The sequence below is a fragment of the Procambarus clarkii genome, chromosome 63 (assembly GCF_040958095.1).
Source record: "Procambarus clarkii isolate CNS0578487 chromosome 63, FALCON_Pclarkii_2.0, whole genome shotgun sequence".
NCBI lineage: Eukaryota > Metazoa > Arthropoda > Malacostraca > Decapoda > Cambaridae > Procambarus > Procambarus clarkii.
Window position 1 is genome coordinate 25,262,643 of NC_091212.1, and position 20,202 is coordinate 25,282,844.

Consider the following 20,202-nt stretch of genomic DNA (forward strand, 5'->3'; position numbering starts at 1 on the left):
CTCTTGGAAGGGATCAGGATAAGGATTTGGGAAGGGACATGGGGGAAGGAATGGTGCCCACCCACTTGGACGGACGGGGATTGAACGCCAACCTGCATAAAGCTAGACCGTTGCTCTATCGTCCAGCCCCAGTGATTGGGGTTGTCTGCAGAATTGAGCTATTAGCTCTTGGACCCCGCTTTTCTAACCAATCTAATTTTCCTCTATTATGTCTACTACATATATTTCGACCAAGAATATATGTAGTATTCAGGAAGACCTCGGGGTTCCTGTCCTCCTCGAGGCCACTAGAGGGTTAGTGCCCCCTAAGGTAAATTCAGGTAAAATAATAACCTATGCGAATAAAGAGTAAAGAATATATTTATAATTATTATAAACTCAAGAGGTTCCAAGGACTGAATTAAAGGAGCACGAGCTTCTATACGTTTCAGCTAGGATTGATAAGAAGCACTAACGCATACGGATGATCGTCAAGAAGTGTAAATGCTTCAGCGAGGGTCGCCTTGAGGGGTATATATTCTTGCTCTCGTATCCTTAGTGATATTTAGCGCCTCTTGAATATCCCGCACATTTGATGCAGCTACATAGTCTCCTAGGCTTGGTGCCTTCTTTTGATAATTACTTAGGATCGTCAGAGGGTATATATAGACTTCTGCTAACATTTTAACAAAAGTACAATCTTAAAAATATTCTTATCGTTATTTGCAAAATATTTATTATAATTTGAAATATTAATGGCTACGGCCTCACACATAGTTGTCATGTAATACAGTAAATGTACCGGGCAATTTAAGATGTATTAAGTGTAAGCTAGAATTTACCCAGCCTGGGTACAAACATATGTTAATTGGGATACTCATGTGTATAGTAATTGAATAAGTTATGTGATAGTCCTCCAGCTTAGACATAAGGGCTATAAGTAGGAGGTGGTTTCGGTCCGTAGGTGGGAGATGGTTTTGGACGATAGGTTGGTGGTGGGGGACTGTAGGATGGGGGTGATGGTCCGTAGGATGGGGGTGATGGTCCGTAGGATGGGGGTGATGGTCCGTAGGATGGGGGTGGATAGGTGGCATCTCCCTGGTAAGTGACGTCAGCGACGTAGCCGTTGTCGTCAGCATGGAAGGTGACGATCTGAGTGCGTCCGTCGGGGAGAAGCACCCTGTAGGAGCCAGATGTGAGTTTCCCGTCGCTCTTCTCGTCGTGCGCGAAGTCGTTACCGGAGTAGTCATCCCTAACGGCGTAGGCGAAGTCGAAGGGCATGCCGGGCTCGTTGTAGGATGGGGTTGGCCCGTAGCGTATTGGAGCTGGGGGCCCGTATGATGGGGGTGTAGGGGGCCTGTAGGGTGGTGGTGTCTTGGGCCTGTAGGGTGGGGGTGTCGGGGGCCCGTAGGGTGGGGGTGTAGGAGGCCCGTAGGGTGGTGGGGGTTCAGCACAAACCACAGCCACTATGGCTGCCGCCATGCAGATCTAGGTCACAAGAAAAATAAATTAGAGTTGTGTTACTATATTTTGAGAAAATAGAAGAATGAGTGCACATGAAGGAGGAGCGGGTGGAGGGGATGAAGAGTGGACATGCATGTATAGATAAATACTCAGATATGGTTCATAGTAGTCGATCAAGGAGACAAAAACCAGGTATTATGAACATAAAAACAAAACGAACGAAAAGTTCCTATTAGGCTATACTGTTCAATGACGAAGAAAACCTTAGTTTTAATAACATTAGTAAGTGTTGCTGATACCATGTCACCATGTTCAGTCTTTCTCAAGATATCAAAAGGAATCCAAGCAACAAATAACTGGTTTGAGAACACTCAAGTTCTCCCTGGCTGTACATTCCTGATACACTTTGCTTGTTAGTGACTTTATTAAATGTGCTTATTCTGTAATAATGATTTAATCACTAGATCATGTTAGAAAGTGCAGTTAGAAAGACCTCTTTTGACATGTTAACTGAAGACAGAAAGTAATGATCTTTGAGACTTAATGACTCTGGAAGTGCAAGAACTGAAAGACATTTGGGAAAGAAAAGTAAAAGCTATTTAAGGAGAACCAGTTGGCATATACTCGCCTTGGCTGACATCATGTTGCTTATTGTGGCGCTGGTCGAGCAATGGTGCCTGACTCTGTATGGCGCCGCCTTTTATACTCCCGACCAAGCTGACCTTCGTGACGTCATACATTCGCAGTGTCAACAACCTGAACACACCGTAAATACGTTTCTACAAAAGCTGACGTTTAAATGGTGTCCCGTCTTCGTGTACGTCTCTACGTTGTTGTTGTTGTTGAAAGTTTTAGATACGCTAAGTTTTTTAAATAATGAATAAATATTTTTCTTTGTACTCACATTACTACATTATATTTTTAACTTTTAAATTTATCATATTGGATAATTTATATGCAACAACAGCTTCCTGTGGTGTAGTGGTTAGTCCTCTCATCTACTTGCTTGTCTATGACACTCATTCGTCACCGTTCAAAATCAATAGACATTTCGTACACACAATAGAGGCTTAGTCAATACACTTTGTACACATACGGCAGAGACACTTTGTATACACTGTGCAGCCATATCTTCCAAACACTAATATTCGTACCACCTACACTTCACGACCTTCCTGACTGTAACCTACACTTCACGACCTTCCTGACTATAACCTACACTTCACGACCTTCCTGACTGTAACCTACCCTTCACGACCTTCCTGACTATAACCTACACTTCACGACCTTCCTGACTGTAACCAACACTTCACGACCTTCCTGACTGTAACCTACCCTTCACGACCTTCCTGACTGTAACCTACCCTTCACGACCTTCCTGACTGTAACCCACCCTTCACGACCTTCCTGACTGTAACCTACCCTTCACGACCTTCCTGACTGTAACCTACACTTCACGACCTTCCTAACTGTAACCTACCCTTCACGACCTTCCTGACTGTAACCTACACTTCACGACCTTCCTGACTGTAACCTACCCTTCACGACCTTCCTGACTGTAACCAACACTTCACGACCTTCTTGACTGTAACCTACCCTTCACGACCTTCCTGACTGTAACCTACCCTTCACGACCTTCCTGACTGTAACCTACCCTTCACGACCTTCCTGACTGTAACCTACACTTCACGACCTTCCTGACTGTAACCATCTTCACTACACACCAATCTGATCACTGCAACCATCTTAACTGCTCACTATCTTCACCACTGTAACAATTTTCGCCACACACACTAATCCTTTTCACTATATACACTCTTCATCGCTGTAAGCCTCTTCACATGTCCATCATCACTGTAACAATTTGAATACACACTACCATCATCTTCACTGCACTAATTCATCATTGTATTCATCTTCAACACAAACTGTCATCACTATGATCATCTTCACTACACTATTTTCATCGCTGTAATCATCTCGACATGACCATCACCACTGTAACAGTCTTTAATAAACAGTCTTTATCCCTTTAACCATCTTCATCACCGCCGGGTACCCCAGGAGACAGTGTATAGATTATATAGATGGGGCTCAGAACTGTAAATTGTATAGAAAATAATATGCTGGATGAATCTATATTGGTATGAAGAAGGGGGATTAGAGCAGATCCCCACCCCTTTATCGGCCCCCAGTCTCCCTGCAAAGTTTGGTGAAGCTAGCCACAAGCGTCTAGCTTCCAGCTTTGGACAAGTGACTAGACACACACACACACACACACACACACACACACACACACACACACACACACACACACACACACACACACACACACGCACACACACATACAAGGGCCTTGTAGCCTTGTGGATAGCGAGCAGGACACGTAATTCTGTGGCAAAGGTTCGATTCCTGCACCAGGCAGAAACAAATGGGCAAATTTCTTTCACCCTAAATGCCCCTTTTACCTAACAGTAAATAGGTACCTGGGGGTTAGTCAGCTGTCACGGACTGTTTCCTGGGGGTGTGTGTGAGTGTGTGTGTGTGTGTGGTGTGGGGAAAAAAGAAGTAGTTAGTAAAACAGTTGATTGATAGTTGAGAGGCGGGCCAAAAGAGCAAAGCTCAACCCCTGCAAACACAACTAGGTGAATACAACTAGGAGAACACACACTCACCAGTTGAACCAGTTGATTGACAGTTGAGAGGCAGGAACAAAGAGCCAGAGCTCAAGCACAAATAGATGAGTAAAAATAGGTGAATGCACACACACTCTCACACACACACACCCCAGTAGGAAACTGTGGATGGACAGAAAAGAGTCAGCTTCAAGGTGATGTACACATAGATGGGATTACAAGCAAGGCGAGTGAACTTAGGGAAAGAGCACAAGAAGTAAACCCAGATGTAATTGGAATCACAGAAACAAAACTGTCAGGAATCATAACAAATGCGGTGTTCCCCCAGGTTACACTGTATTAAAGAAAGAGAGGAAGGGTAGGGGGGGAGGCAGAGTGGCCCTTCTCATGAGAAAGGAATGGAGTTTCAAGGAGATGATTATCCCAGGCTGTGAAGGGTTTAGAGACTACATAACAGGCACCATGACAATGGAAGGACCAAGAGTAGTAGTAGCAGTGATATATAACCCTCCACCAAATGACAGAAGACCCAGGCAAGAATATGACAGAAACAACATGATACTTAATAACATAATTGAGAGGGCAGCGGCTGCTGCCTGTAGAAATTGATCTCATCTGCTCATCATGGGGGGACTTTAATCCCAGAAGGATAGACTAGGAGAACAAGGAACCGCACGGAGGAGAGGATACATGGAGAGCCAAACTAGTGGAGGTGGCGACAAGAAACTTTCTAAGCCAACATGTCAGGGAACCCACTAGGATGAGGGGAAACGATGAACCAGCGAGACTCGACCTAGTCTTCACTCTGAATGACTCCAACATAAGGGAAATTGACTTCGAGGCTCTAGTAGGAATGAGCGATCACAGTGTGCTGTACGTACTGTACAGTACTGTACGATCACAGTGTACTGACGTTTGAGTATCTGGTCGAAGAAGGGCTCAAGTACTCGAAAAGGGAACTGAAATCAAAAGGCTAGTATTCCATAAGGAAAATTACGAGGAGATAAGAAAGTTGCTAATTGATATAACATGGGAATCAGAGCTAAGGTGAAAGACGGCCCAAGACATGATGGAATACATCAAGCAGAAGTGCAAGGAGGCAGCAGAAAAGTTTATCCCGGCCCAAAAGGTAAAAAATGAAATGCAGATGAGAAACCCATGGTTTAATCAGAGATGTAAGCTAGCTAAGCAACGAAGTAAAAGGGCATGGAGAAACTATAGAAATAACATGACACTTGAGAGCAGAGAAGGTTACCAGAGAGAAAGGAATGAATACGTCAGGGTGAGAAGAGAGGCAGAAGGGCAATATGAAAACGACATAGCAAGCAAGGCTAAGACCCAACCCAAATTGCTGCACAGCCACATCAGGAGAAAGAAAACAGTGAAGGAACAGATGATGAAACTGAGGATAGGGGCAGAAAGATTCACTACAAACGACAAAGAAGTTTGCGAGAAACTGAATATGAAATTCCAGGAAGTCTTCACATTAGAGCAAGGAGAAGTTCCAGAGATAAGAGAAGAAATAATTAACCAGGCACCACTAGAGGAATTTTAGATTACCAGTGGAGATGTAAGAAGCTTTTGTTACAGTTGGATGTGACAAAAGATATAGACCTGGATGGAATACCGCCATGGATACTTGTGTCTCGGAGAGACTACAGGATCCGTGTGAGGGCAGTACCACTTCCGGTTGCATTTTTTTTTAACAATTAAGGTGCGTCTGGGATCCTCTCGGACGTATGTTCGAACCCTCATCACGGCCCTTGTGAATTTGTTCATTTGATGCATCACTCTATTGTGATTTCTGTGTGTAGCACACTGTGACGTGAGAAACAAACACTGGTGCTACCATTGTAACACAACTGCAATAAAGCACTGAACATGAATAACTCGTTGAAATGGTTGATATAACTTAATTGTAACTCTGTGTGCTGTAATAATTGTAAAAGGTAAAACCCCAAGAACTGGGAAGAGTCCAACCCTCACAGCAGAAAATGCTCAAACCAGTTATCAAAGGAAGGGAGAGAAATGACCAAGGTGTTAAAGATATCTTGGCAATTCTTACAGCCCAGGTGGAAGGTCAGGTTACTCATTAACAAATAATGCCGCCACCACTCTTTCTAGAACTTTGATAAGTAGGCTAATTGCCTCGGGAGGAGACCAGTCAACTAATACTGAGTGCTTTGGAAATTTAATCTTTCAATACTCACTGGATGAATGGAATTCCCTTTGCAGTTATTTTCATGAATTACAAGGGGGAATATATTTACTCAAAAAAATGGTCATGAGATCACAGTGATGTCCAAAGCAATTTAAGATCAAAGTCTCAAAATTAATTAAGGGAAATATATAAAATACACAGGAGAATAATTAATAAAACTTTATTTAATAATGCAAAAATAAATTAATCCCTAAGCTCGTGACATCTTATGAGTAGAGGCATGGTAATGGACCACAAATTGTACAGGGAACTGTAACAGACAAAAACCTTTATTCCGGTCCATATAATTACCCAAATTACCCTCTCTCAAGCACTACCAAGATCACACAGACTATACTTTTGTTTCGCATGCTTCAAGGTGGAGTCCTGGCTCCACGTCTCTCAGGCTCTCCTACTCTAGGAAATTCTACCCCTCTGTAGGCCTATATCCAAGCAATTTGAACTAGGCATAGTCCCTGGCAGTTTCAGCAAATGGGAAGTTTTAAATCCAAGCGGCAAGTTGTTCTCAGGAAAGCTGGGTATCTAGCCTATATGCCCCAACCGAGAGCCACGAGAAAAAACCTGTGACTGGATAATGTAAATTGGAACGGTAATAAACTGCCTTCGCCATATCCATAAGTGGACAGGGCATGTAGGGAAGGGAAGGAGATGTGATGGAAGAAGGGAAAGCGAGGGAGGAAGAGGGAGAAGGAGGGGAGAATGGTAAGAGGAAGAGAGGGAATTTGTGTAACGGCTAGTCATGTAAAAGGCCAACATGACTAGCCGTTACAACACACCTTGGGTACCCGGCATTACTCGGGCGGAAAATATCTTCACTACACGCGAACTTTATCACTGTAACCATCAACAAAAAGATGGAACACAGCCCCATTACTGTGACCATTTTCACTACACACGACCATCATCACTGTAACTGTCTTCACTATACACGACCATCATTACGGTAACCACCATCACTACAGACTGTCCTCATCGCCGTCCATTCTCGATGTACTTCCATCTGGGTCTGTGTATGAGAGGGACGTTGACATACGACATCACCTCGCTTGTATGACCGTCCCCCTCCACTCACCAGTCATCCTGGAAGGTTTTGTGTGGCTAGTCCTAAGCGTCTGGGCTACAATCCTGGATAAACAGACATGCTATAGTATAGATATAAAGACACAGAACAACAATGGAGGACATTGATAACCTTGGATTGAGCCTACAATTACATCAAATTATCACTCATTTACTCTTACTCACGCTCTACTTCCTAAATAATAACCTCACTTTGTGCTCTGTGGTATAACCCTCACTTTCTTTTTACCAAGACTCTACCAACTCCTTGCCCTTCGCCTCTTAACTTTGTCATAGACTTTCTCAGAGTTTGTATATCACAGTTGGATTATTACCTGAAGATTACAAGCTAGATTTGAGCACTTTATGAAGTGCACTTGATACACTGAAGTAATTCTCATACTTTTATTTCTTTGTTTAAATGTAATTTTAGAGTAATCTCAGGCTTATATAGATTTATGCTTAATTTATAGTTTGATATATTGATGTTTAATGGGTCTTTTAATCGGTACAGCTTTGAATGGATATTTCTTAGCGTTATTACACCTGATATCCATTGCTATTTCTGGAAGAGCAGAAAGTTTAAAAGGATCATCAAGCGCAAGAACGTGAAATATGACTCTTCTGGCTCTATTTAAAGAGGAATTCCAGATATTTATTTGTGGCATTATGTCAGAGTAGCCACGAAGCGCTTGAGTGGGCGGTTACACGGGAATTAGAGATAATTCCAGGTCATTTTGACACCACAACGGCAACTGGATAACCTGTGTTTTACTGCAGTTATGTGCATCTATTCTAACATTTCTGAATACGTATTTATTTCTTTTTACAAACATGTACGTATTGTATGTATGTTTATATCTCTATAAAATAGAATGTCTGCCTGTCCGAGGTTCTAGGCCAAAGGCTTAGGAATAGCCTCACCCAAATTTCCAAGATGAAACCTGACGAGTATGGGGGTGTCATAGCCCAGTTGAGGTTGGCCCCAGAGCCACACTTAAGTTAGGGAAAAGGAGAGGAAGGAAATTAGAGAGGGGGTTAGAAAAGGAGAGGGAGAAGGTGGAGAGGGTGGGAGAAGGTGACAGGAGAGAGGGAGAGTTCGAGTAAGAGAGATGAGAAAAGAAGAGGGATATATTTATAAGAAGTTGTGTGGGGTGAGGTAAAGGGTCGAAGAAATACAGATTCAATCAAACTTCAGGTAAGGAATATGGGAATAATGGAGAACGAAGCCCATCTAACTCTGGGTGAAGTGGTCGACGGGAGAACTCAGTAGAGACATCGTCGTTATCCGGTGGTGTTTGGTGAGGTCTGGATCTGAGTGTAGGCAAAGGTACAGATCCAGAACTAACCAAACAACACCGGATAACTACATCTCTACTGAGTTCTCTCCGCCCATCACTTTACTCAAAGTTAGAGTGGCTTCGTTCCCCATTATTCCCATATTCCTTCCCTGAAGTGTGATTGCATCTGTATTTCTTCGACCCTTCACCTCACCCGACACAACTTCACCTTTCCACATGTGCATTTAACTCAAAAATTGCACTCGTAATTTCATTCTTTACCTGAAGATGTTCCACAGTGGAACGAAACGTTGTAGAAAATCAATCCATTAATAATTACTAGAGTTTCTTTACCATTAATTTTGGTAACTTGAGTGATCTTCTTAATACCAACATTAAAAATAGAAGCATAGAAAGCTACACTATAAGATCAACAACACTTGCAATGCAGTCAAATTTCACCAGAAATATATAATGTGTGTGAGTATACTCATCTATTTGTGGTCATCTATTTGTGCCTGCAGCTTCAACCATTAGCTCTTGGAGCCCGCCTTTCTTGCCGTGGATTGTTTAAATCAATGATTACTGTCTTATTTCCCTGTCATATCTGTATGTGTGTGTGTACTCACCTAGTTGTGCTTGCGGGGGTTGAGCTTTGTCTCTTTGGTCCCGCCTCTCAACCGTCAATCAACTGGTGTACAGGTTCCTGAGCTTACTGAGTTCGATCATACTTATATTTGAAACTGTGTATGGTGTCAGCCTCCACCACATCACTTCTTAATGCATTCCATTTATTAACTACTCTGACACTGAAAAAATTCTTTCTAACGCCTCTGTGATTTATCTGGGTACTAAGTTTCCACCTGTGTCACCTTGCTCGTGTTCCACCCGTGCTGAAGATTTTGTCTTTGTCCATCCTGTCAATTCCCCTGAGAATTTTGTAGGTGCTTATCATGTCTCCCTTTACTCTTCTGTTTTCCATGGAAGTGAGGTTCAGCTCCTTTAGCCATTCCTCGTAGCTCATTCCTCTCAGTTCCGAGACGAGTCTGGTGGCATACCGCTGAATCTTCTTTAACTTTGTCTTGTGTTTAACTAGGTATGGTGTGTGTGTGTGTGTGTGTGTGTGTGTGTGTGTGTGTGTGTGTGTGTGTGTACTCACCTAGTTGTGGTTGCAGGGGTTGACCTTTGGCTCTTTGGTCCCACCTCTCAACCGTCAATCAACTGATGTACAGATTCCTGAGCCTACTGGGCTCTGTCATATCTACATTTGAAACTGTGTATGGAGTCAGCCTCCACCACATCACTCCCTAGTGCATTCCATTTATTAACTACTCTGACGCTGAAAAAGTTATACTCAGCTTCCACATGTGTTCTCTTGTGCGTGTACCACCCGTGTTAATTAATCCTTCCTTGTCTACCCTGTCAATTCCCCTGAGAATTTTGTATGTGGTGATCATATCTCCCCTTGCTCTTCTGTCTTCAAGAGACGTGAGGTGCAGTTCACGTAGTCTCTCCTCATAACTCATGCCTCTTAGTTCTGGGACTAGCCTAGTGGCATACCTCTGAACTTTTTCCAGCTACGTCTTGTGCTTGACTAGATGCGGGCTCCATGCTGGTGGCTGCATACTCCAGGATTGGTCTTACATATGTGGTATACAAGGTTCTGAAGGATTCCTTACACAGGTTTCTGAAAGCAGTTCTGATGTTAGCCAGCCTCGCATAGGCCGCTGATGTTATTCCTTTGATGTGGGCTTCGGGAGACAGGTTTGGCGTGATATCAACTCTTAGATTTTTCTCTCTGTCCGTTTCGTGAAAAACTTCATCTCCCATTCGGTATCCAGTGACTGGCCTCCTTGTTCCTCCTCCTAGTTTCATTACCTTACATTTACTTGGGTTGAACTTTAGTAGGCCTTTGCCGGACCATTCCTTCAGTTTGTCTAGGTCATCTTGTAGCCTCATTATATCCTCCTCTGTCTTGATCCTCCTCATAATTTTTGCATCATCAGCAAACATCGAGAGGAACGAGTCAATTCCTTCTGGGAGATCATTTACGTATATCAGAAACAGTATAGGTCCAAGGACTGATCCCTGTGGGACTCCACTGGTGACTCCCCGCCACTCCGAGACCTCACCCCTCACGGTGACTCGCTGTGTCCTGTTGCTTAGATACTCTCTTATCCAGTGGAGTATCTTCCCTTTCACTCCTGCCTGCATCTCCAGCTTGTGCACTAGACTCTTATGTGGTACTGTGTCAAAAGCTTTCTGGCAGTCCAGGAATATGCAGTCTGCCCAGCCCTCTCTCTCTCTTGCCTGATTTTTGTTGCCTGGTCATAGAACTCAGTTAATCCTGTTAGGCATGATTTGCCATCTCTGAACCCATGTTGATGTTGTGTTACAAAGTTCTTTTGCTCCAGATGTTCCACTAGCTTTTTTCGAACAATCTTCTCCATCATCTTGCATGGAATGCAAGTTAGGGACACTGGCCTGTAGTTCAGTGCCTCCTGCCTATCACCATTCGTGTATATTGGGACTACATTGGCCGTCTTCCAAATTTTTGGCAGTTCACCTGTTACCAGTGACTTGTTGCACACCATGGAGAGTGGCAGGCACAGAGCTTCTGCTCCTTCCCTTAGAATCCATGGTGAGATTCCATCTGGGCCTATAGCCTTTGTCACGTCCACCTTTAGCAGATGCTTCCTCACCTCCTCACTGGTAATCACAAACTCCTCTAGTGGTGTCTGGTTTGATGTTCCCTCCCTTATCTCTGGGACTTCTCCTTGCTCTGAAGTGAAGACTTCCTGGAATTTCTTATTGAGTTCCTTGCACACTTCCTTGTCGTTTGAAGTGAATCTTTCTACCCCTATCCTCAGTTTCATTACCTGTTCCTTCACTGTTGTTTTCCTCCTGATGTGGCTATGCAGCAGTTTGGGTTGAGTCTTTGCCTTGCTCGCTATGTCATTTTCATATTGCTTCTCTACCTCTCTTCTCCTGACATATTCATTCTTGGCGCTCTGGTATCTTTTTCTGCTCTCTAGTGTTCTCTTGTTTCTTTAGTTTCTCCACGTCCTTTTACTTAGCTGCTTTGCTAGCTTGCAACTCTGATTAAACCATGGGTTTCTTATCTCCATTTTATTTTTTTCCTTTTGGACTGGGACGTACTTGTCTGCTGCCTCCTTACACTTCTGTGTGATGTAGTCCATCATGTCTTGAACCGTCTTTCCTCTGAGCTCTGTTTCCCAAACTATTTCAGTTAGGAATTTTCTCATCTCCTCATAGTTTCCCTTCCGGAATGCCGGCCTCTTGCTTTCTGGTCCCTTCCTTGAGTACATTAACCCTTCTTCAACTAGATATTCAAACAACAGTACAACGGCCCAAGTTCAAACACAGTGTGTGTGTGTGTGTGTGTGTGTGTGTGTGTGTGTGTGTGTGTGTGTACTCACCTATTTGTGCTTGCGGCGGTTGAGCTTTGGCTCTTTGGTCCCGCCTCTCAACTGTCAATCAACTGGTGTACAGATTCCTGAGCATACTGGGCTCTATCATATCTACATTTAAAACTGTGTATGGAGTCAGCCTCCACCACATCACTGCCTAATGCATTCCATCCGTTAACTACTCTAGCACTGAAAAAGTTCCTTCTAACGTCTCTGTGGCTCATGTGGGTACTCAGTTTCCACCTGTGTCCCCTTGTTCCCGTCCCACCAGTGTTGAATAGTTTATCCTTGTTTACCCGGTCGATTCCTCTGAGGATTTTGTAGGTTGTGATCATGTCTCCCCTTACTCTTCTGTCTTCCAGTGTCGTAAGGTGCATTTCCCGCAGCCTTTCCTCGTAACTCATGCTTCTTAGTTCTGGGACTAGTCTAGTGGCATACCTTTGGACTTTTTCCAGCTTCGTCTTGTGCTTGACAAGGTACGGGCTCCATGCTGGGGCCGCATACTCCAGGATTGGTCTTACATATGTGGTGTACAAGATTCTGAATGATTCCTTACACAGGTTCCTGAAGGCTGTTCTGATGTTAGCCAGCCTCGCATATGCCGCAGACGTTATTCTTTTTATGTGGGCTTCAGGAGACAGGTTTGGTGTGATATCAACTCCTAGATCTTTCTCTCTGTTCGTTTCATTAAGTACTTCATCTCCTATTCTGTATCCTGTGTTTGGCCTCCTATTTCCACCACCTAGTTTCATTACTTTGCATTTACTCGGGTTGAACTTCAACAGCCATTTGTTGGACCATTCACTCAGTCTGTCTAGGTCATCTTGTAGCCTCCTACTATCGTCCTCAGTTTCAATCCTCCTCATAATTTTTGCATCATCGGCAAACATTGAGAGAAACGATTCTATACCCTCTGGAAGATCATTTACATATATCAGAAACAGTATAGGTCCAAGGACTGACCCCTGCGGTACTCCACTCGTAACGTCTCGCCAATCTGAGACCTCACCCCTCACACTGACTCGTTGTTTCCTGTTACTTAGGTACTCCTGTATCCAACGGAGTACCTTCCCTTTCACTCCAGCCTGCATCTCCAGTTTTTTCAATAGCCTCTTGTGTGGCACTGTGTCAAAGGCTTTCTGACAATCCAAAAATATGCAGTCTGCCCACCCTTCTCTTTCTTGCCTTATTTTTGTTGCCTGGTCGTAGAATTCAAGTAACCCTGTGAGGGAGGACCTGCCATCCCTGAATCCATGTTGATGCTGTGTTACAAAGTTCTTTCGCTCCAGGTGCTCCACTAGCTTTCTTCGCACAATCTTCTCCATCATCTTGCATGGTATGCAGGTTAGGGACACTGGTCTGTAATTCAGTGCCTCCTGTCTATCCCCTTTCTTGTATATCGGGACTACGTTAGCTGCTTTCCAAATTTCTGGCAGTTCCCCTGTTGCCAGTGATTTGTTATACACCATGGAGAGCGGGAGGCACAGTTCTTCTGCTCCTTCCTTTAGTATCCAAGGGGAGATTCCATCCTGGCCTATAGCCTTTGTCACATCCAATTCTAGTAAACACTTCCTTACTCTCCTGCTGGTAATCTCAAACTCTTCCAGTGGTTCCTGGTTAGCTATTCCCTCTCTTATCTCTGGGATTTCTCCTTGCTCTAAGGTGAAGACCTCTTGGAATTTCTTATTCAGTTCCTCATACACTTCCTTGTCGTTTGTAGTGAATCCTTCTGCCCCTAACCTTAATTTCATAACCTGTTCCTTTACTGTTGTTTTTCTCCTGATGTGGCTATGCAGCAATTTAGGCTGAGTCTTTGCCTTGCTTGCGATGTCATTTTCGTATTGTCTTTCTGCCTCTCTTCTCATCCTAACATATTCATTCCTGGCATTCTGGTATCTTTCTCTGCTCTCCAGTGTCCTGTTATTCCTATAGTTTCTCCATGCCCTTTTACTTTGCTGCTTAGCTAGCCTACATCTCTGATTAAACCATGGGTTTCTCATCTTCATTTCACTATTTTCCTTTTGGACTGGGACAAACTTGTTTGCTGCATCCTTGCATTTTTGCGTGATGTATTCCATCATATCTTGGGCCGTCTTTTCCCTGAGCTCTGTTTCCCATGCTATATCTGCTAGGCATTTTCTTATCTCCTCATAGTTTCCCTTTCGGTATGCTAACCTTTTGGTTTCGGTATCCCTCCTCGAGTTCAATAACCCTTCTTCAATCAGGTACTCAAACACCAATACACTGTGGTCGCTCATTCCTATGGGTCCTCAAAACTGATTTCTCTTATGTCAGAGTCGTTCAGGGTGAAAACCAGGTCGAGTCTCGCTGGTTCGTCATTTCCTCTCATCCTTGTGGGTTCACTGACATGCTGGGTTAAGAAGTTTCTAGTCGCCACCTCCAGTAGTTTGGCTCCCCACGTATCCTCGCCTCCATGCGGTTCCTTGTTCTCCCAATCAATCCTGCCGTGATTGAAGTCCCCCATGATGAGCAGGTGGGATCTATTTCTACAGGCAGAAGAGGCTGCCCTCTCAATTTTAGTGTTAACTGCAATGTTGTTGCTTTCGTACTCTTGACTGGGTCTTCTGTCATTTGGTGGAGGATTATATATTACTGCTACTACTATCCTTGGTCCTCCCATTGTCATGGTGCCTGCTATGTAGTCTCTGAAACCCTCACAGCCCGGGATACCCATCTCCTTAAAACTCCATTCCTTTCTCATAAGTAGGGCCACTCCTCCTCCTCCCCTACCTTCCCTCTCTTTCCTTATTATTGTGTACTCCTGGGGAAACACGGCATTCGTTATGATTCCAGAGAGTTTTGTTTCAGTGAGTCCAATTACATCTGGGTTCACTTCTTGTGCTCTTTCCCTTAGTTCACTTGCCTTACTTGTGATCCCATCTATGTTCGAGTACATTGCCCTGAAACTAACTCTCTTCTGCTTCTCCTCTGGGGAGGACCTGTGGAGTCTGGGGTGACCGGGAGCTGGGAGGATCTGGTATGGGGAGACTGGTGGAGGAGGAAGGGCTTGGGGGGGTAGGGGGGAGGGGGAGGGTAGGGGGAGTGGGTGAGGGGGGGAGGGGGAGGGTAGGGGGAGTGGGTGAGGGGGGGGGAGGGGGAAGGTAGGGGGAGTGGGTGAGGGGGGTAGGGTTGGGGGTGGGTGAGAGGGGGAGGGTTGGGGGGGTGGGGGGATGGGGGAGAAAGGGGGGTTTGGGGGGGCGTGGGGGGAAAGGGAAGGCTGAGGTGGTTGAGGAAGAGGGGAGGGTTTTGGGGAGTGGTGGAGAGGGGAAGGCTTAGGTGGGGTGGGGGAGAGTGGGGAGCTTAGGGGGGTGGGGGAGAATGGAGGGCTTGTGGGTGGGAGGGACGGAAGGGCATGTGGGAGAAGGGAGGGCTTGGGGGATGGGGGAGAAGGGAGGTCCTGGGGGAGGGGGGAGTGGGAGGAGGGGGGGGAGTGGGAGGAGAGGGGTGGGGGGGGAGGGTGCCTTAGGTGGGTACTTAGTGGGGGGCTGACAGGGGTTGGGGCAGGTAGGATGTCTGTTGGGTGGAATGAGGGGGTGGTGCCGCACTCCCTGTGGCTAATGCACTGTTTGAGGAGGGTTCCCCACTCCCCTCTGGGATTGTAGGGATTGTAGGGATGTGTGTGTGTGTGTGTGTGTGTGTACTCACCTATTTGTGCTTACGGGGGTTGAGCTTTGGCTCTTTGGTCCCGCCTCTCAACTGTCAATCAACTGTTGTACAGATTCCTGAGCCTACTGGGCTCTATCATATCTACATTTAAAACTGTGTATGGAGTCAGCCTCCACCACATCACTGCCTAATGCATTCCATCCGTTAACTACTCTGACACTGAAAAAGTTCCTTCTAACGTCTGTGTGTGTGTGTGTGTGTGTGTGTGTGTGTGTGTGTGTGTGCGTAATTACCTAAGTAATTACCTAAGTGTAGTTACAGGATGAGAGCTACACTTGTGGTGTCCCGTCTTCCCAGCACTCTTTGTCATATAATGCTTTGAAACTACTGACGGTCTTGGCCTCCACCACCTTCTCACCTAACTTGTTCCAACCGTCTACCACTCTGTTTGCGAAAGTGAATTTTCTTATATTTCTTCGGCATCTGTGTTTAGCTAGTTTAAATCTATGACCTCTTGTTCTTAAAGTTCCAGGTCTCAGGGAATCTTCCCTATCGATTTTATCAATTCCTGTTACTATTTTGTATGTAGTGATCATATCACCTCTATTTCTTCTGTCTTCTAGTTTTGGCATATTTAATGCCTCTAACCTCTCCTCGTAGCTCTTGCCCTTCAGTTCTGGGAGCCACTTAGTAGCATGTCTTTGCACCTTTTCCAGTTTGTTGATGTGCTTCTTAAGATATGGGCACCACACAACAGCTGCACATTCTAGCTTTTTCCTAACAAAAGTTGTGAACAATTTCTTTAGTATATCGCCATCCATGTATTTAAAAGCAATTCTGAAGTTAGAAAGCGTGGCATAGGCTCCTCGCACAATATTCTTTATGTGGTCCTCAGGTGATAGTTTTCTATCTAGAACCACCCCTAGATCTCTTTCTTTATCAGAATTCATTAAAGATTTCTCACATAATATATAGGTTGTGTGAGGTCTATGTTCTCCTATTCCACATTCCATAACATGGCATTTATTAACATTAAATTCCATTTGCCAAGTGGTGCTCCATTTACTTATTTTGTCCAGGTCTTCTTGAAGGGCATGACAATCATCTAAATTTCTTATCCTTCCTATTATCTTAGCATCATCAACAAACATGTTCATATAATTCTGTATACCAACTGGTAGATCATTTATGTAGACAATAAACATCACTGGTGCAAGAACTGAACCCTGTGGTACTCCACTTGTGACATTTCTCCAGTCCGATACATTGCCTCTGATCACTGCCCTCATATTTCTTTCAGTCAGAAAATTTTTCATCCATGTTAGAAGCTTACCTGTCACCCCTCCAATATTTTCCAGTTTCCAGAACAACCTCTTATGTGGAACTCTGTCAAAAGCCTTTTTTAGGCCCAGATAGATGCAGTCAACCCAACCATCTCTTTCCTGTAATATCTCTGTTGCTCGATCATAGAAACTGAGTAAATTCGATACACAGGATCTTCCAGATCGAAAACCATACTGTCTGTCTGATATTATATCATTTCTCTCCAAGTGTTCTACCCATTTAATTTTAATTATTTTTTCCAATATTTTGACTATTACAATTGTCAATGATACAGGTCTATAATTAAGGGGGACTTCCCTGCTTCCACTTTTGTAAATTGGAACTATGTTAGCCTTTTTCCACACATCAGCTACAACTCCTGCAAACAGGGATGCCTGAAAAATCAGTTGAAGAGGAATGCTGAGCTCAGGTGCACATTCTCTCAGAACCCATGGTGAAACTCCATCTGGACCAACTGCCTTGTTCTTATTTAGCTCCTTGAGCATTTTTTCCACTTCGTCTCTAGACACCTCTATGTGCTCTATGTTGTTCTCTGGAATTCTTATTGGATCTGGTTCCTTGAAGGTTTCATTTTGTACAAACACACTTTGGAACTTTTCGTTTAATGTTTCATACATTTCCTTTTCCTTTTCCTTTTCCGTGAATCTATTTCCCATTTTCAACCTCTGTATATCATCCTTTACCTGCAATTTGTTGTTTATGAATGTATAGAATAGACCTGGTTCTGTTTTACATTTGTCTGCAATACCTTTTTCAAAATTTCTTTCTGCCTCTCTCCTCACTGCCGTGTAGTTGTTTCTCGCATCTTTGTATCGCTGGTATGTTTGGGGGTTTGGCCTCTTCCTGTATTGATTCCATTTTTGTGTCTTTTGGTCTCTGGCCCACTCGCACTTCCTGTTGAACCAATCCTGTTTCCTAGTTCTGCTTCTCTGTTTGGTATAAATTTTTTTGTGCCTTCATCATATATTTCACAAAACTTGACATACATCTCATTCACTTCCTTGCCTAGCAACAAGTCTGTCCAATTATACTCACTAAAAAATTTTCTAAGGTTGCCATAATGTCCTCTCCTAAAGTCAGGTTTTTCAATTGCACCAACCTTCATATTTTCTTCCAGATTATAACGCATTGCATACTTTATTCCCAAAAAGACATGGTCACTTTTACCCAAGGGAGGAAGGTACTGAATGTCAAATATTTCTTCCTCCTTCCTGGTAAATATCGAATCTAGCATGGAGGGAACGTCCCCTTCCCTCATCCTCGTAACTTGTTTAACATGTCGATACAAGAATGTTTCCAGGATGAGGTCTACAAATTTACAGGTCCAGAAATCTTCTGTTTTAGCTTCATATGCTTCCCAGTCTATGGCTTTCAAGTTGAAGTCGCCGACTATCAACAGTCGTGAACTATCGTTATCCGCTCTCGCTATGATCTCTCTCATTATTGTTATAAGACCTTCTCTTTTACTATTTAGCTCCTCCTTTGACCATGTGCTGCTTAGCGGTGGACTGTATGCATTTATGATCATTAGTTTATCATCCTCATGGCAGATTTCTAGTGCTATTATGTCAACTTCTTGTGGATTGGCAGTCACTATTTCGTTCACCTTTAGCTGTTCTTTCACCAGCACAGCAACGCCACCGCCTTTCCTAATTTTTCTGTCCTGTCTCCAAATTGAGTAGCCCCTTGGGAATATGACTTCATTTAAAATAACATCTTCAAGTTCTAGGTCATAAAAGTATTTGTGTGTACGTCTGATAACATACTCCTTGTGAAGGAGGAAATGTATATGTTTACCTCTCAGAATGTTTGGTAAGATGTTTATTTGTGATGTGTGTCTATGTATATATTAACACGTTGTACTGAATGGGGTGAGAATAGCTTGAGCTACCTCATCCCTTTGTGTGTATTTTACCTCAATAAACTTATTTCAATTTCAATTTCAATCTTTTGTCTCCGTGAGTGCAACAATGTCTGGTGTCTGCAGCTGTCTGGTGTCTGCATCACTTAACTCCAGTATCTTCGATCTTACTCCATCTATGTTGGTGTATGCAATCTTCAGGAACTTGTTCCCCCTCTTCTTATTTTTCACTCCCCCCTCTCTCTAATGATTTTGTTGGTTTGCCTTTATGGACCACTTTACTGGTCTGCCTACCCCTATCACTTTGTAGAAAAAAAGAATTGATTTGTTCTTCATTCCTGCTCTCATTTAAATGTTTTGCCTCGGCGAGGTTCAGTTTCAGCTTCTCTCTATCTTCTTTTGAAAGATCTCGTCTTAACGACCACACTTTCCCATCCTCATCACTTTGTAATTTTCTAGCATTCCTTAGTACTTCTTCCATCTGTTTGGCACCATTTAGGGTGATCCTCAAAGGTCAATATTTCCCTTTCACATATCTGCCTATTCTCCTGTAGTCGCACACATTCTCTATGGTTGTAAGACCTTCCACGAGGCCAACAATTTTATCTACTACTTTTGCTTCTTCTACGGCTCTTTCTGACCTAGATGTTATCTCCTTTTCTTTGCAGCCAAAAATGATCAGGGACTTACTCCGATCAACTGTGTTTAGCACCAACTTCGGGTTAGATGCCAATTCTTTTCTCACTTCCAGCCTAATGTTTGTTTTATCTTGGTTGCTGCAGTGTTTGACTTCCTTAACTGCTTCTTCTATTTTTTCCATCTCCTTGGCCACTTGTGCATAATTGAGTTGCATATCTTTCTTGCACTGTTCTATTCCCTGTATAACTTCCTCCATCTGTGCTGACAAAAGCTGTTTCTCCTGTTGAAATTCCTTATCTAACCTATTGTAGTCACTTATGTTTAAATTTACTTTAACTTCTTCCAAAGCTATTTTTAAGAGTCTATTTTCTTCTTCCATGGCCTTGCAATTTGTTTCCAATTGAATCTTATCCGTGCACAAGTCTTTCACTACTCCCTCAAGACATACAACTTTGCTATTTAAATGGTCATTACTTTCTTTCAATTTACTAATTATTTCTACATGAGAGGTCACTATAGTATCTAATTTTACCAACTTGTTGTATAGACTGGTTATATCAATGCTTTCTTCACTGAATCCAACAAATTCAAACTCTGTTTTGTATTTCCTCTTGTCGGCGGCCATCTTGAATGTTGTTCCCCACACTGGAAACACTAGGGG

General features: G+C 43.6%; 2 protein-coding genes across 3 annotated transcripts in view; one reads left to right on the forward strand and one right to left on the reverse strand.

Moving 5' to 3' along the window:
• Window positions 1–20,202, forward strand: part of LOC123769457 (protein O-linked-mannose beta-1,2-N-acetylglucosaminyltransferase 1) — a 234,757-nt gene that overhangs the window by 94,738 nt on the left and 119,817 nt on the right. The gene's annotated exons all lie outside the window — the stretch shown is intronic.
• On the reverse strand, window positions 901–20,166 carry LOC138354559 (uncharacterized). The gene is made up of 2 exons (XM_069308925.1): window positions 20,074–20,166; window positions 901–1,467 (listed from the first exon to the last, which is right to left on the reverse strand). Exons 1-2 carry the CDS (start codon window positions 20,164–20,166, stop codon window positions 901–903), a joined length of 660 nt encoding a protein of 219 aa, XP_069165026.1.

What these genes read in the sequence shown, in the direction of transcription:
- LOC138354559 (XM_069308925.1), bottom strand. Translation starts at nt 20,166, where the DNA reads ATGGCCGCCGACAAGAGGAAATACAAAACAGAGTTTGAATTTGTTGGA. An exon ending in CCAGTCTATACAACAAGTTG is followed by an intron (nt 1,468 to 20,073) that starts GTAAAATTAGAT and finishes CTTGTGACCTAG; the next exon opens with ATCTGCATGGCGGCAGCCAT.